At 44.0% G+C, this 18,363-nt stretch overlaps 1 protein-coding gene across 7 annotated transcripts in view; it reads left to right on the top strand.

Moving 5' to 3' along the window:
• The first annotated feature begins 2,555 nt into the window (after positions 1–2,555).
• LOC117778144 (collagen alpha-1(XVIII) chain-like) overlaps positions 2,556–18,363 on the top strand; it is a 35,808-nt gene continuing 20,000 nt past the window's right edge. For 4 of the 7 annotated variants that reach the window (XM_034613501.1, XM_034613492.1, XM_034613482.1 and 1 more), the window contains exon 1: positions 15,830–16,388. In XM_034613501.1, the coding sequence (XP_034469392.1) occupies positions 16,055–16,388 (334 nt within the window). In that variant the 5' untranslated portion in view covers positions 15,830–16,054. Of the gene's footprint in view, positions 2,843–15,828; positions 16,389–18,363 lie in introns of those variants that run through there. The other 3 variants (XM_034613462.1, XM_034613471.1, XM_034613510.1) reach the window with 2 other exon arrangements.

Genomic DNA, 18,363 nt, shown 5'->3' with positions numbered 1-18,363 from the left:
TTCCTCTCGTCTCTCTCTCTCCTGTTATCTCACTCAGCTCCCCTCTCTGCCTCTCTCCCTCCCTTCTTCAGCTACCCTCTCTCTCTCTCTCTCTCTCTCACACACAAAAACATTGATTCATTCAACTCACATTGAAACATTTTTGCAAGATCTCACAACACTTTCCCAGGATCTCGAAATAATGTTCTTTCTGACATTTTACCCATCGAGCAAAAAGCTGGTACCTGCTTAATAATTCAAAATGAAAGAAATATGCATGAGATGTTTGGTTAAATAGCTTGAGTGGGAATAAAATGAGCCACGGCTAAGGTCGGATAATTATTTCCTTTTTGGTTTTACAATTTGATTTGAGGGAATTTAAATATGTCAAGAACTACGAGATGAGGGAGCATTGTCTGCACGAGTGCTTTATTTGGATGCTTTGCTCACTTCCACTCATGCACAGTTTCCGGAAGAATGTTTCTTTTCAAACCAGATTAATTTGGGATGTTTGGAAACTCACCTTCCTGCCGGAATACTTCCTGTCACCTGGCAGCTCCCTGTTCTCCTCTCCTTGCAGCCGAGCTAAATGGAACAGGCCTCATATTGTGTATTGAGACAAGAAAGAGGCGATATAAGTGCTACCTTCAGTATGACTCCTCCTGAGCTTTGACAGCTAAGAGCAGGAGGAGAGATGGATGGAATTTAAATTTGAAGTGTGAATGAAGAGGATTGGGGGGGGGGAAATCACAGTGAAAAGTGGGCTTACCTTTTACGTGTGCAGACAGGATTGGCACGGAAACGGGGAGCGAGATGTGTCAGAGGGATTCTTCTGTTTGGTCGTGAGGTTCAGGACTTGGGGGAGGACAAGTTCTGACAAACCCTATTACACATCACCCACGTTCCCTCTGCACATGCACTGAGCTATACTACATCAAACTTTTATTTGGGGGGGGAGGTGGGTGGTGAAATCTTCCTGAATCCAACTTGTCCTTGTCTTGATTTTCTTGTGGGTTTAGCTCTCTGACCTTTCGTCGTGTGTGCATGTGCGTGTCGTGTGTGGATAGTTATGGAGCGTCTGTCATCATGTGAAGCCTTTCTCTCCGTGAGGAATGCAGTTTCTTACCCGGCATCGCAGACAGGTGTCACACCGCAACGCCAACGTGCCTGAACAGAGGCTCAGTCAAACGCATGGGAAACTTATGATGCCCTGATGGGGATCCGACTGTTCTGGGAATAAGTTCGACTTTATGTTTCCACAAGCAGCAATCTCTCCAGGGCCTGAGGCGGAAATCAAATCAGTGAGATCTCAGTAACATATGAACGCGTATGATTTGTGTATGTGTGTGTCGTATTCAAACCATTTGTGGCCTGTGAGCTTCTTTAAGTATCATGTTTCGGATCCAAAGGCTTCATTTAGCCAATGTTCCACAAAAAAGCAAATATGTGAGGGAAGATTCCCCTTTAATCATCTCACCACACCTCAATATTTACAATTTAAAAGTGTCATATATGTCGTGTTTGTAGTAACAGTCGATCGTCTGCAGAAACGGTAATAGTACATGTTGCTCAAAGGCCCCTTGCACATTAGATATATAGGATTTTTACTTGTAATAGAGTATTTTTGCAGTGTTGTATTGGTATTTCTACTCAAATAAAACATCTGGTAACTTCTCCCACCACTTTCAATAATCAGAAATCGACAGTCAGGGCCAGAGAGTGTGTAATTGAATAGAGGCTGTCATTTCCCACATTGTCCCTTAGTGTCAAATCAGACAATTCCTGGTTTGTTTCCCTCTATGAGCCACTTTCCCTGTGAATACTACAAACTCTATTCAACATTGTGTTTTTGCTCCATTCTCATCCGTCACCGACTCCACTTTTCTCTTCCACTCTTGTCAGCTGCCACATTAGTTCTCGAGGATTCAATATAGTGGATTTAACAGCTCTCTGCAGCCTGAGGCGAAGCTTTCAGAAAGGTCAGACCTCAGACACTAATGTGAAGTATGGTCCTCGGGCCTGGAGGCTGCACTGTAAATCCACTCAGGGCTGATTTGTCAAGGCAGAAGCTTTCAAAATAAAGGTATTTTATGTGTCCAAATTGTGGTTTTACTTGATATGTTGCTGATTATCTTAATCTATAATAATAATGTATTAGTTTAATTCTGTATTAATCTCAATCTGCAAAGTAACTATTCATTTAAGAGTGTAAAAAGTATATTTGCATCCAAAATGTTGTTATATAAACTATTAAATAGAATAAAATGGAAACACTCAAGTACAAGTACAATTCACGTGTACTCTAATAATACTCCAATCACAAACTTGATTTTACTTGTACTTATATACTTGATATACAGAATATGAATCAACATTGAAAATAAGCACATCATAAAACATTCACATTGTATTTTGCAGCTTCATAATCCATGTGAATCATTGTGTAGCCACTTTATCCATTTGGAATTGGAGAAAAACACTTAATAGTGGAGCTTTTACTCTGAAAAAGGAACGCAGGAAGTTGCCGTGTGCTTCCCTTCCCACTTGACACCCGGCGCCTTTTTGCGCGGCGCCGTGCGTAAAGGTGCGCACATCCTCATCAGGTGGACACGCGGCCGGTCATCTTCTTGCAGGAGTGTGCGCGTGTGTGTGTGTGTGTGTGTGCGTGTGTGTGTCTCCTGGACATGAACACACCTCCTCTGAGCCCCTGAAAGGATTCTTACCCTCGTTTTATTTTTCTCTGTCAGAGTTTAAAAAAAAAAAAACGCGCACTTGGGGAGGATGCGTGGACGCGACAGGTGGGCGACGTGGAGCTGCATCTCCATCCTGCTGCTGGTCGCACGGACACGGGCCCAGCGGAGAGGTGAAGGATGCTGAGTCCATTCTTTTATGGCATTTTTAAAATTCCGGATATGTGTCTCCTTCAGGGAAATAATGCACAAAAAAAAAAGCTGTGAAAATGTTTGAGACTTGTTTAAAACATCATTTCTTTACCTCGGAAAACTTAACTCTGTGACTTTTAAATGTGAAACCTGACATGTTCCTTCCACTTGTGCTGCTGCTGTGGGAATAAGCAGCTGCTTATGTGCTGACACAGGATTTCCTATAGCTTGGCTTTCCAGGCTGGAATGAGGCTGCGGTGGACTTGAATGCCTGGACTTGTCTATTGGGATGATAAAAGGGCTCTACTGTACTTTGCTGCCTCTTTTGTTTGCTCTGCACAAAGTGTGTCAAAGCAGCAGGATGGAACCTGACCTCTGTGTTCGGTGGATCGTGCACTGACCTGTGGAGGGATTCGAAATAATTACCTATTTTTTTAAATTTGGCCTTTTGCTGATGCTGTGGGGCGGCAAGAGGTTCAGGTTTCTTTATTTGCTTTGTGTAGCACCGGTTTGAACATGGATGGAGACAGATGGGCCCCTGGGTGCAGACAGTGTGTAGAAGGCCCCCCCCCCACAGCCCCTGAGGGCAGGACCACCGCACAGAATAGAGACGCACACACAAAATGATGAACGGCATTTTAGTTTCCTTGTCTTTGAGTGTTTTAGATGTCCTTTGTGTTGCCGTCTCTTGAGGAAGAAACCGTGGCCATTGGGCATCTTAGTGTAGTTTTGTGTGTCTTTGTAGCCATTTTGCATTTCTGTTGTTGTTCTGCATCTCTTTGGCTGTTTTGCACATTCAATTTGTGTGTCTCTGGAGTTGTTTGGTGTCTCATCCTCATCCTTATTTGACTTTGTGACCATCTTGCATGTTTGTGGTCCTTTAGTGTCGTCTGTTTGCGTCTCTCCTCATTATGTTTCGGCCTCTTATCAGTTTTGTGTCTCTCTTTAGTCGTCTGATTGAGTTTCCAATGGGAAATATGAACCATCACGTCAAAGAGAGGCTCTTGTCCATTGTGTGGATTGTGTAGACGAGTGTGTGGTTGTGCTCATGAGTTTATATTTGCGTGTAGAATGATAAGACCACTTGCAGGCGTGGGATGTTACCTGTGCACGTGCTTGTTCCTGTGTGTGTGTGTGTGTGTAGGGTGGGGATTTGTGGTTGTCTCAGATTTTCCCTTCTTCAGGGCTTGTCGGTTCCTCCCAGAAAAACAGACGCACTTCATTGTCTAATTTTACCTGACTCTGGTTTTCCCTCCTCTGCACACACACACACACACACACACACACACACACACACACACACACACACACACACACACACACACACACACACACACACACACACACACACACAGATACACACATTCAGGCATGTCCGTACATTCATGTAGAGACACACTACTGTTTATGCAGAAATTCTCCGCCAAGCTTCACTGTAAAAATGCAGAGAAGAACTTTTTAAGACCAGACCACTTTTTCCAAGTCTTTTCTTAAATAATCCGTAAACATCCCAGAATGTTTCTTTTGAATAATCTGTAGCGACAAAAAGGGATAAAACTATCTAATAGTTCTCATTAAAAACATTCAAACGTAAGAAAAAAGTTCCAAAAAGGATATAAATGTATGTAAGGGAACATTTTTACAAAAATTTTAATCCATGATTTGCTTGGTGACCCCTCATATAGAATCTCTATAAACGTATTCATAGAACCCTAATTTAACTTGTTTCCATTTTGCATTCTTTTCACATTAATATTTAACATGAATTTTAACCCAGAAGTAGGAATGTATCATTTAGTGTCTGAAAGGTCTTCTGGGTAATGTAGGAATTCTAGAAGAGGGCGAAGCAGGATGTTGTAATGTGAATCCTCCAAATAAGGACATTGAAACTCTTCTAATTCACCGTCTCACCGAGGATCCGAGGCTGGGTTTGGTTTTTTTAACCTTCAAAGTGAATCCTCATAGTTTAAATCTCCCTTGTTTCGTTTTTTCCCCGACATTGGACAGTTATAACACCCCTCGATCAAATTAGAACAAATGGGGCAAGTCGTGCACGTGGCTGCGCCGTGCACACTCATGATGTCAGGGCATTGTCATCAGACCACGGGGGAAGGTTTCACGCTGTTTATTTCACAACGTTTTGTCCTTTATTTCAAGAACGCACAGCTGGTTCGGCGTGTCTGAGCACGACGCTGCCATCAAAACATATCTACGCTGCATTTATGCATTCGCTGGCTGATATTTTCATTTTCTGTTGACGCCTCGGGCTGTATGTGGTGAGCTTTACACAAAGTCAGCATCAAGTCGCAAAACTCACCTGCACATAAATGCATTTGATAATACAGCTGCAGGGCAGGTTAAAGACACTGGGTTGGGTTCACACTGGATTTGCCATCTTTATTAGAAAATGAATCTCTTCATCAACGCTCTTGGGATCAAAAAAGCAGATTTCACCCTCTTTATTAATCAATGCACCCAAAAAAATAAACATTTACTGGTTTCCACCTTTGCAAATGCAATTTATTTGCTGGTCTGCTCAGTTTTCCAACTTTTAAACTGGAATATCTTTGTATTTTGGAGACTTTCTTATCGAATCGACTGATTTAACTGATGATCACTAGCTGCAGCGCGACATGACACATCTAATACCAAGAACATCAAGCACAACAGTTTTCACAAGCGGGATGAAAGGGGAAATCGCTGTTCGATCGTTATCAGTTGTGTTGACGGAGAGAAGTGGATATTTATTGATGTAAAAACACAGCAGATGATTGCTGTCAGTGGCTGTGGTGTCTTTTAAAGGAGGATCACGTAGGAAATCATCGCGCTGCGGTTTCTCCCTCAGCCGAACCACTAATCACCACGTGTCGCTGCAGATAAGCCTGTGATGAGGAGTCGCTGTTTGGGTTTGGATGGAAAACACGTCTGGATCAGCCGCCGCTGTCGATCTGATAACACGACACATGAAGCTCCCTCTGCGGCAGGCAGCACGTTCTTTCATTTCTCTCAGGGATCTAAAATCCGATTTTTCTAATCGTTCATGAAGCTTCACTTATCGTTTTGTATCTTGAGTTTTTTTTATTTTATCATTTAATCTTCAATCTTCTTTTTTTACTTATGCTACTTATCCAAACTTTCCTCTTGCGTCTCATCTTGATCGTTCCTATTTCTTCTTATTTCTTGACGCATAGTTTCTTATATTGACTTCTCAGTTTATTTGATCTTATCTTGACTTTTCATATCTTGAGAAATCTTGATGTCTGTCAACTAATGAGACCTGCCTCCTCTTGATTTATCTCTCAATTTGTTCTCATCTGTATTGATCTTATTTTGAAATATATTTAATTAGTTTAACTAATATTGAATTGTCTCTACTTATTTGATCTTATCTTGACTTTTCCCAACGCGTCATATACGCCTCATCTTCATTAATCTCAAATTTTGTGGACTCATCATATCTCCTCACTCATCATGTCCTGACTTGCACTTAGTTTGCAGTTTATTAGGAACACCCAGCTGATTGTAGTCTAATACAAGGATCCTGCAATAAATCCAGATGATTATCAGGTTTCTAAGGTGACCTAAGCCAGACAGAGTATCGACTCCTCGACTCGTGCGTCACTCGTTCAGATTAAAGGTTTTTTAAATTACAAGTCTAGAGGAGGGATGAGTGGGTGAAATGAATGGGGACTGGACATTTCCGTCGCTGCCATGGGAACATCAAAGAGCTTCGGACTGGACAGGAAGTGGGCGATGGAGGTTGAGTTTGTTTGTTCTCCGCCCTGTTGTCATTACCACTCTTGTTAGGACTCCACGTTTCGTTTTCACCCATTTCAGGTTTTTGACCATGTCAAAGAAAAACCTCAATTCCTTTATTACATAATCTGATTTTTGGTTTATCTTTATTGATGATTATAAAAATGAGATTATCAGACTTTGGTTTGGGGGATTTTCAAATGGTAAAAGTTATTTAATATCTCTCTATTGTAACAACAACACAATACAATTTTAAGAAACATGGTAGAATATTATATACATATCCCAAGCTTAGGATATATGTTTATTGATGTACTGTTATTTTAAAGCAAACCAGAGGTTGAAGGATTATGCAGATGCTTAAAGTAAAAAAAGCCCAAACAAAAATACTCTATTACAAGTAATTATACTGATACTTTATTTTACTTCATATTACTATTTGGTTATTTATCCAAACTCTTTTTAAACTAGTAATAGTACATTACAAAAGTAGTCTGGATAAATAACTCAATATCAATACAAAAATACCCCTAGGCCTGTGTTTTATTGGGTGTGACTTATTCACCCTCATTCATGAAACATCCAGACGTGTTTACTCTGCAGGGAATAAGGTGTTGCATCCTCAGCTCCTCCTCATTGCCTCGGTAGCCTCGAGGACGTTTCTCCTCTTTCGCGGTTAACTCCCACTTTTATCTGTAATTACTGCTTTTATCCTGCGTAGCTCTCGAACTCGGCGGCCCTGCCTGAGCCGGGGCGCCTTCAGGTCCGATGAGACAGAAACAGACGAAACACCGAAGCTCTGCACAGCAGCAGCAGAAACGACTTTAAAAGGCCCATAAAGGAAGCTGCGGGTGCTTTCTACCTGCTGCCAGCTTTGTCAGGGTGACAGCGGAAGTGTGAGCTCCTGCCGAGGGGTGACAGGATGTTTTGAGTGCCCGTCTTCCTTCTTTTCTATGCAGCACTATCTGATGTGTTGTGTCTCTGTCACGAGGAATAAAGGCCGTGTTGTTCCAGCTGCAGAGCTTTGAGGTGGTGATAATGTTAGATAACGGCGGCGGTGGGTTTTGTCCCACCTGCTCGCCTCTTTCGCCGCTCATCCACAAATAGCATGGAAACGTCTCGCTCGGTTTCCAGCTTCTAAATGTAGGAATCAAAATCAGACTTCAGGTCCGAGCTTGGATTTGCGCCTCCTGTTACAGAAAGCTCGCAGATTCAAGTTTCAACCTATTTCATATCTCGTGAGGGATTTATTTAACACCTCTCCATTCAGTGTCTATCTAGATCATGACAACAGCTATAAACCTGCAGGAATATTTTGCTGGCTCTGCAAACTGCAGCAATGAAAACACTGTCAATCTTATTTTTCCTCCTGGTTTAAACTGTGGCTTTGGATCATTTATTTATATATATTGATCCAGACTCTGCTGCTCTTAGGAGAGAGGGATTTTAAATCAGGTCAAAAGACAAATGTTTGGATATTTGCTGTATTTTCTTTTCAAAACTGTCTTATCCCACTTTATTTTCATTTTGATATAACACTTCAGGCATGACAAAGAACCGCTTGTCAGATACAAGATACGTCTGAAGCTATAGTTTCATATAAAAGTCCATAATTATCCTCCATTGCACTTGAATGCACAAGCACAGGCCGTGACGCCAAACAGAAAAGCTTTTTGTTCGCAACTGAAAAAGTCACGAATCAGTCGATTTATTTCATTCTAGCTGACGTGAAAATGCTTTACAGTGAAACGTGTGTGTGAGCGGGCTGAGCTGCCCTCAACCCGGAGCAGGGGTGACCCTCCATTGTCATCGTTTCCATTCAGCCGACGACGTGTTTTGCGGGGAACATCCCATCGGTCTTGACGAGCACTGAGACAGTTACATGAGGAGGGAGGGTTCTTAATCATTCCCACCACGGAGGCCGAAACAAGACTCTGACACTCATATCACCCTGAGAGGGAGGGAGGGGGGGCGGCGAGATGGTTGCCAAGTCAGAGGCCACGGACCCCTGATTCACGCCGCTGTAAATCAGCCGAGAGGTGGCACGGAAGACGGAGCGCGGAGGCCGGTCCTCGCGTTGTTGTTTGTCTTGAGTTTTACTGACACGACAGATTCGCCGAGCAGAGATTGATGCCTGAACTCCACTTGTGCGTAAAGGTGTTTGTTGTGATTTGCATTCCAGGTTCGGGTCGGATTGGGGATAGCAGGGGGGGAGGGGGGGGCGCCGATGAGCGACCCCTGATCTTGAACATGTCACTGTCGGTTTTGCACACCTCAGTCATCAGGGTTAAAATCTGCAGCTTCACGCTTTATGAAGCTTGTCACCCACGCTTTACACCACTGCGATAAGTAACTACCTAAAATAACAGAAACCATCTTTGTTAAAGATAGTTTGAGGTGTAATTTTGACTTCTTAGTTTGTCCCATCTGCTAACATGGAGGAGGCAGGGTTTACACTGCAGACAGCCACAAGGGGGCAATTGAGACGCTATGGCCTCACTTTTGGAATTGAGATCCCTAAACAATAATCCAATAAAATGGAAGATAAAAATGGCCACAGGTGCAAAGAACCAAATAGAAAAAACCTGGTATTCAATTCAAAAAATGTGTAACAGATTTAAAAGCAAAAACATCTTCATCTTCTTCAGTTTAAGTCAAGCGTCACATTCATTTTTCAAAGACTCAGGCTTCCCCTTTTGGAAATCATGCCTTTATGTACGGATCACACAACCTAAATTTAACCTCAATGACAAAACCGGCTACTTGGAAGTGATTTACCACTTTTGCAATTACACACTATTTAGCAGCTGCTCCAGTGAAGCGCTGCAGGGAGGAAGTCACATTCGAGCACAGGTGTTCGGGTGTCAGGTTTTTCTGCTTGTTTCTTCTTTTCCTGGGACATTTGAAACACTCGCTGATCATGCTACCATCGATTAAACGTTAGAAAGCGGACGATCCTGAAGATATTCGCCTCCGACGTAAAAGGGGAATCTCTGTTTGAAACCTGATGTGTTGCTCAGGGACACAGTAGCTGCTCTGGATGAGCCTCTGTGGTGTTTGCTGAGGTTATGGGCAGTCCGTGCCCTCGAGTACACGATCTTCTCTGCAGGAATTTCAAGGTTTCCCGCGGCGCTGAGGCCTCACGTTACGAGGCCTCTTGCGCTCCACTCGAATGTCACGTCTCCTCAGACTCATGCTGCAAAAATGCACCTCTGACAGGTGAGATCAGCTTAAAAAGAGACAGACGTGAAGGGATAAAACGAAGGATCGAGGACGGAAATCACTCCTGAGAAGTTCATTTTCCTCTGCTCACAATTAAGGAGCAATCCCTTCGTGTCTTTCTGGAACAGAGCCTTTCATTTATTTTGGCGTTTTCTCACATTTGGAAAAAAAGGAGCCACCACATTCAATTCCACGCACTCCCATTATGTCTCATCGCTGCCACAACAAACGTTCCCATTCAGCGGGAGTCTCCGCACAAGGAGCCGACTGTCTCGCTCCCATGTTGCTCAATTCAGGCATTGACGCTCGATAAGGGGCCGACAAGAGGAGCCCCACACCCTCTTGTCTGGAAAGGCCCCGCTTCTCCGTCCGTGCCAAAAAACACCCCACTTCAACATACCGATATAAAGGAGGAGGGCGGAGGGAGGAGTGTCACGGGTGTTGATTTCTGAGGAGCTTCTGCCAAGATGCCTCACGGGAGACTTTTTCTTTCTCTCGTCCTTTTGTCTTTCTTTCTCTCCGCTTCTTGGATTTGAAGAGTATGAGTGAAGTGATTACTGGAAAGCAAAGCCATGACAGATAGGTTTCTATGAAATAAATAAAATATAAATAATAATAAACTGTGCTCTTTAATGCATATTAATACAGATTTTCAGCAGAGGCTCTTTTTTGCATATAATTCAGACTTTAGACAGCAGGTGGCAGCATTTATTCTTTTTATTCCATCTTATTTTTTGGCAGCTCCATTAAATATATAATATATTAATATTCTTATCACTCAATTGAAAGAGAATGGCCTAAGTGAGGATGATAAGACTTTTTCAAACCAACTTTCTATTTTTGTGCTTTGTTTATGAAAGACAATACCTCAAGTGCGTTGTCAGAATTGGATTTAAACAAGTCGTTTTCTGTTTTTGCAACTTTTCATATAAAATATTCACAATTTAAAAAGGATAAAAACCACGGATGCAGTTTAAGCTGATTTTTAATTAAATATTTCTCTCTTGTGTTTCCAGCTGCAGGGAAACCCTGTTAACCACAGTTCACATTGTACAACAAGGCATTTCTGCAATGAGCATGATGCGTATGGCTAGAAAAATACATGCAGCTTCCAATTTTTTATTTCCTGGTGGAGTCGTTGCAAACAGTGAGATAATAAACCTCCTTTTAGATAAATACAGTAACTAGATGTGATCCCTGCAGCCTCTGTGCGTCTGCCATCTGCTGGTTTACCCAAGTACTGTGAGTACATGAGTAGAAAACTACATTTCCAAAAGTTTGTGGACGCCATTCCACGCTCCCACCTCCCTGCTGACAGCATGTGTGTTCCCTTGCCAGTGTTTTATGGTCAAACACATACATCTTAGCATGTGAACTGCGGGGTATCCCTGTGGGAAAACTGTAACACGATACACCAGTTAAACACTGAGACGTTGGAGCTGCCCGGCCTGGGAAACCCCAGCAGGGACGCACACGTGCACGCTTGCTCAGATTGTCCTGCGACTGTACAGTTATTAGATAAAAGATGGAAAATGAGACAGTGACAGTGAGACGTACAGGTTAAATGAGGCAATTGGTGATGAATAGCTCTCAAAGCACGTCAAGTGTCTGCGTGCACGTAAATTGAACTGAACACAGTGCAAGTATATCTGCTGGTGATGGGTTTGAACTCAGGCCTCGTCCTCACTGTGTCGGAGAGAGACACCATCTCAGATGCAGAGATTTAATCACCTGCAAACAACTCAAGAGGGAAACTCTTTAAATACAAATGCTAGAGTCGTAATTTATCTGCGTTCTGTCGCCCGGCCGTCTCTGGGAAGGATCTTGTTGCCATGGCGATTGCTGATTAGTCGAGGTCGGGGGAGATTTAGTCCTTCCTCTGGTAATTTAGCACAGCTGCAACTCATACACTCCCTCCCTCTCTCTTTCTCGTCCACAAATATCCCATAATGGCGTGTGACGAAATTACATATCCTCCCTTACTGTTAGGACTCATTCACAGTTCCTCCATCCATCCTGCATGGCCGTAAGTATGTGGACACCCCTGTGCCTCGAGAAAGCTTCAAGGAAAAGTTTGTCACATTCAGATTTTTTACTATTCCTTTTAAAAGTAGCGCACGTGTTAGCTGAGAGTTCTTTTGTTCCTGGAGATAACAATTTTGAAAAAAAGGAACACAAAACATCCCGAGGGCTTCCTTCCAAAATAAAATCAACATGTTTGGGCCATGCACATTTTCCAGGGGTACTTGAAAGGCATGCTGGGAAATCCGGCACAGAGGCCGGTTGCAGGAAAAATGCAGTAAAAGTCTGATGGTATCGAAGTGTTTAAGGAGGAAATGTTTTCTTTAAGGAGACACGTTCCCGCTGGAGCTGTAACATGCAGCTGTGGTAGTATATATAATTGCATGTATATGTACATATTACTGCACCAAATGGAAAGCACCAGGTGGCCCCATGAAGTTCCATTCACTGACTCACTGGAGCGTATAGCCGCGGTGTGTTTACTTACCCTGCTCATGGCCCTGTGCAGGTCAGTGCAGCTGACAGCTGATAGTGATGAAAAGGGCTGGAAACGCAGAGGGAGGGTCTGCAGGTTGATGTGTTAACTGGTTTGTGTCGAACACGGACACGGCGTCGAGGGAGAGCGTGCACGGAGGGAAAAAGTCTTACCTGCGCTTTGAATCCAGATGTGTTTTAAAAATCAACTTTGGGAAGAAAAAAGGAGGCACGAAAAGGAAGAACCTTTGTGGCAGGATGAGCTTTGCTAAAAGACCCCCCCCCCACCCCCAAACACAATCTCTGTAATAGCTTTAACTGCAACAATACGACATATTAGCTTTTATTTTATTATTTATGACAGTCTCAGGTAGTGAGTATAACAGGATATTACTTGAGATACCATCTTCCCCTTCCTGATGCCGATTCAGATACTTGGCTGATACCAAGTACAGATCTGATACCAGTGCATTTCAAAAATATCAACTTATATAACGTATTCATTGTTGTGTGACCTCACTCAGGCTAAACCCTTTGAAAAACAAACGGAGAATGATGCCATAGAACTTCTTCTAATATCTAATTTGACTCTCAGAACCGAGGAAGAATACAATTAAATCAATCTAGGAATACACAACAATTGATTCATTTTATGGTACATGTCCCCGTTTTGCTTTTATTTGGGTGAAACTAATACTTTAAAGATGTAATATCGAATCGGTACATAGATTGGCACACTTATCTCACACAGTATCGGAGGTAGTATCGGTGTCCAAACATTTGTAATATTAATTGAGGCACTTTTTAATCTATTTGATATCTGTAGTTACTGATTGATACACAATATTCCATTAATAAACAAGTTTTTTTAATTGCACTATAAAACTTGCCTGTAATACAATGCAGATAAACCGTTACCACTCATTAATGTTCAGTTTTGGTGTTGCTATTTGATTTATGAGTGTGTTGGCTATGTTATAATTTTCTGAATGGGCATTGTTGTGGTATCCCGATGAGGTAATTGTAAGACGACCCTCCTAGGATTTCAAGTGGAGATGCACTTGATCAAATTGTGCACTGAGCTTTGACTGGGATTGGTGACCTGAGCCAAAACTCTTGATCTGACACACACACACACACACACACACACACACACACACACACACACACACACACACACACACACACACACACACACACACACACACACACTCACACACACTCTAAAGCATCCAGTCCGGTTTCCCAAGCAGAGAAGTAGCCCCTCTTTTCCCTCCGTCCCGCTCAGCGTCTGGTTGAATGCGCCTCCGGCTCACACGCTGACAGCAGGAGCGATGGCGGATGAATGCTCAACTGATCAAGATGCAGCAGTCTCCAAACCTCCACATGTCACATGCAGCGTGGGTGTGGGAGGTCTGAGCGCTGGAATGTGTAACAGCTGGATGTCCCAGCTTGGCAGATGAGGCGGGTATAGCTGGAGGATGGGGGCACTCAGGGCCGTGTTGAGGAGGAGGAGGAGAGGGGTCCCTTCTTCCCTTATCGCCCATCTGTGAGAACCCGGAGGTGGTGCATTTTCCGAGGATTTTTCGCGATGAGGCAATGGGAGAAAAGCTTAAGCTGCTGATCCAATCAGACGCGCCCTCCCTGGCGTCCCCGCTCCCTCAGCTGCTGTCTTTTATTCATACCCCTCACTCGCCGTCTCAAGTTCACTTTTTTCACACTTTTTAGTTTCGCCGTGTTTGCTTTTTCTGTCTCATCGCCGAGCTATTAATCACCGCGGGGGAACGCATGTCAGTGTAGCAGAGAGTCGGAGTCTGTGGTGATGAAGTCGAACACAACATCGCTTGTCACTGTTTTGGTTTTTCCCGCCGTTTGAAACGAGGCAATAAATCAGAGCGTCATGTCGTCATTGTTGTCACTGAACCGTTGTCTTTTTGTCTCTGCTTGCATCTGTGGGCAGGTCGTTGACCTCTGCATTATAACCTGTTGGCAGCTTCTGGTGGTTTTCAACCTTTTATTTAATGTGACCCCTTTTCTAACAAACCGTGAGTTGCTCCACAGGTACAACTGCACATTAATTCACTATAAACACGCAGCGATGAGAGAAAAACCACCTGTGGGGCCTCAACCCCCGAGACCCTGTGTAACTAGCTGCAGCTATTGATTAATCGGCAGATTATTTTACACTTTTAAATAATATTAATTGTCCGAAACGAAGTTGAGCAGCATGATTCCGATCCCGATTGACCGAGGCCCTTTTCTGTTGAGTTTGCATGTTCTCCCCCGTGTTTGCGTGGCTTTTCTCCAGGTACTTCCTCCCACAGTCTAAAGACCTGCTGAGTGAGTTTAGGTTAATTTAAAGAATCTAAATTGTTCTCATATTCTCATATTCTGAAGTCAGCTTTCCTGCAGTCAGACTTTAAATCCCTACAGATCATTAAACCTATGGGTCTGCTCGTTCCTGAACAATCAAATGTATTTTCAAGTTCTGGAGACAGCATTGCCTGCCTACGCAGTCTCATATCTGTGGTGTCTAGGGAGTGAAAGCCTTTGACCTTCGCCAAGCTCTCGCGCTTCCCAAAACACGACAGCCAGCTGCACCATGCCCCAGGAAGAGGAGAGGAGATAGTCTCCGAAAATTCCATAACAGTATAGATAATGGGTGAATGCAAGCAAGCAAGCAGGGAAACAACCTACCTACCTTCCTACCTTCCTACCTTCCTTACTTCCTTCCTTACTGTTCTGGTTGGTGGAGGCATACAAGCGCAATGCAGTAATTCTACTTTTATTTCTCATGAAACATCACATGATAGTTGGTACATGAGAGAAGAACGAGAACATAATTATAGGAAAAATCTGACAGGTTTCTGTTAGCGGTGGATTTATACTTTAAATGTCTAGCTCTTTAAAAAGTGTCTACGTCTAACGCTCATTAAATGAACATGCTGTGTCTTGTTTAATGAACCTGGTGAGTGCGGTGTGGATCTTGATTTCATGTTATGTTATTTTATTTATCTATTTAACGTTTTTTATTGTTGATCCCATTGCTATGTCTGCACAGAAACCTTTTTTGCCTTGTATCTCTGTGCATGTGACAAATTAAAAATCCTTTAAATCCTTAAACTGGATTTAAAGGATTGTGCCAGAATGTGTCATTAAAAAAACCCAACAGATCTCTTTGGCAGCTCGAGGTCACGTCTTCTAAACGTCTCGCGTTTGACAGCTTGGAATTCAGACTGATCCTAATCAGAACCTAACCTCCATATTTCTTCTGCGCGGGGTGGGTGTGTCGCCGCGGTAACAGGCTCGCATGCTTTTTCTCACATGTGGTCGAAAAGGGTCTTAGGGGAGCCACTCTGCAGCTCACACAGGGGAGGAGTGTGTGTCGGGGCAACTCTTGAGTAACCAATGACTTCCAGCAGCACCAGTATATAACAAGCCTTCCCCCACACTTCTGTCCCCCCCCCCTCCATGCATGTAAGAGCTTTTTTTATTTTATGAGAGAGTTTGCAGCAGCGTTGTTCTGAGCTGAGTTCTGGAGGGAGGGTCTGAGAGTGGGAGTTTTTATGTCGCTGCTCTCGTTCAGTGGATGCTCAGTGGCCCTTGAACGGCTCGGATTGAACTGCTGACCGGCTGGCTCACAGGTGGAGCTTATAGGGGGAAACAGTGAGAGCGCCCTGTGAGGAACACTTGGAAGGACCGTTGCAGGAGCCGGCAGCATGTGGAGGATCCAGACGTGGCTGCTTGTCTCGGCCCTCTGCGCTGGGAGCCTGGAGGCCTGGTTTTGGAACCCAAAACCAATTCCCAACACAGAAATCCCAACAGAGACGACGGCAGTGACAGGTGCCACCGTGACTCCCAGTGGCACGGAGACGATGAAGGTGGCAGTGATGGAGGAGGAGGATGACAACCTGTCCGGGGTTGGGGAAGAAATCATCAACGTGGCCACAGGAATCCCTAAGATTGTCGAGACGTGGGACGGGACCCCGACCACCACGACTACTAACGCGGGCCTTACAGAGAAGGTGGAGAGCGTGACCCTGAACATGACGGGTAATACAGACAGGCTCAGAGGGGAGAGGGCGGAGGAGGGGTCTGGGGTGGGGGCAGGGAATGGATCTGGCTCAGGATCTGGCTCAGGATCTGGCTCAGGATCAGCGTCCACAGATGATCTTGAGACAGATCCAGAATCGGTCTCGACAGGTGATAAAGTCCCGCCTCGCAATTTAACCGGTGATGTTTTAAAAGTGAACGGAACTCTCGGGGGTGCACTGGATTCAGAGCCGACCCCCGCCGATAGTCGCATCCAACCGTGTCTCCCCGTTCCCTCTGATTGGCCCGTTTGCTCGGGCAAACGGCCAAAGTTTTTCACGCTGCCCAACTTTTTCAACCACACGTCTGTGGAAGAGGTGGGGGCGGCGCTGCAGGAGTGGGCGTGGCTGGCGAGGGCAGGGTGTCACCACGGCACAGAGTGGTTCCTCTGCCTTCTGCTGGCCCCCAGGTGCCCTTCGCCGCGCGCCCCCTCGCTCCTGCCCTGCCGCAGCTTCTGCCACGTCCTGCGGGACAGCTGCTGGGCGTCCCTGAAGGACGGGCGTCTCCCGGTGGAGTGTTACCTCCTGCCTGAAAGGGCAGAGGAGCCCTCATGCGTGTCCGTTAGTAACTGGAAAGGTAACCCCGGCGGGTTAGAATGTATCAAGTGTGCTGATACATTTTGAATCCGATGTCATGTCACCTTTTTCGTCGTAGATGTTGCAGCGCTCAAGTCTGTGTGTTTGTGCAGTGTTTGTTGTGGTAACACACACGTCCAAGCATATGATTGTCACTTTGGAGATCTTTGCTCGTCACAAATGTGATTTTCGCATGTTTTTGCCATATTCAAACACCACGCTTTTGCATTTTAAATGATCAAATGGCTATTTTTTTAAACCTACCATGGCACCTCCCATTGAAAGAGTCAGAAAATCAGCCTGCAGGGACTTCAGACAGGTGACCCACACTTCATACCTGCTTTTATTGTTGTTAAAGTACTGTTATTGTTGCATATGAAGGTGCAGATTTAGAGGTGTGCACAGGTATACCATATATTTACCATGGGGTAGAGGGATTTACTATTATATCCACATATATATATCAGCATATCAGTTAGTTATTACATTAGTCGCACATGCAACTCCATAAAAGATGTAATAAATCAAAGCAATTACAAGGATAGAAACAATAAAAAGAAGACTCATAAAAGCAAATAAATGCAACATGAAAAAGAAGACTGAGATAAGATAATAGCCACAGTATAACTTTATACTTCAAGAATAGCTACATCACTAAAGCACAAGTCGAATAATTATCCAAAAATAGACATTTCTAGAAAAGGAGTAGAAGTTTTATGCAAAATGTACTGAATATGAGTTTGTTAAAAGTTAAATGGCCACATAATGTTTTCTTATTGGATTGTAATTACTGATGCACTTACAAGATGATGTTCTCTATGTCTTAAATCAAGCACGTATCGAGTCTGCACAAGCCTATGATTACAACATTAGAAAGCACAGGATGCCTGCGAGGTAGAAGCACGGTGGGCAGAAATGTTAACGATAAACAATCTGCCACTAATGGTTAAAACATGCAAAAACGCCCGGTGTGATCGTTGCAGTCGCCGTCGCTGCCGTTGTGGTGTCGCTCTTTGTGTCCGCTGCACGTCCCGAGGAGGCTCTCGTCGGCGCATGGCGCAACACCGCAAGTTCACGTCACTGTCCGCAGGATGCATGCGTTGCACGTTTTGGTGTGGTTGTCTCGTCACAGTGCAAAACCTCCTCGTTTTTTGTGTGTGTGTGTGTGTGTGTGTGTGTGTGTGTGTGTGTGATAAACGTCAGTAATGGTCAGCAATGTTACGTTACAGGTTCTTTTGAAAATAGTTGCAGAGCTTTGAAACATGTCGTGAGTTGACCAAATGCATTACTCGGTGTTCCACTCACATTTTATTACACTCTACATGTTCTCAGGGGATTTCTAGTCCATTTATATTATGAAA

The sequence above is a fragment of the Hippoglossus hippoglossus genome, chromosome 2 (assembly GCF_009819705.1).
Source record: "Hippoglossus hippoglossus isolate fHipHip1 chromosome 2, fHipHip1.pri, whole genome shotgun sequence".
NCBI classification, from domain to species: domain Eukaryota; kingdom Metazoa; phylum Chordata; class Actinopteri; order Pleuronectiformes; family Pleuronectidae; genus Hippoglossus; species Hippoglossus hippoglossus.
The sequence above is the reverse complement of the archived record's forward strand: the minus strand, read 5'-3'. Positions and strand labels throughout refer to the sequence as shown.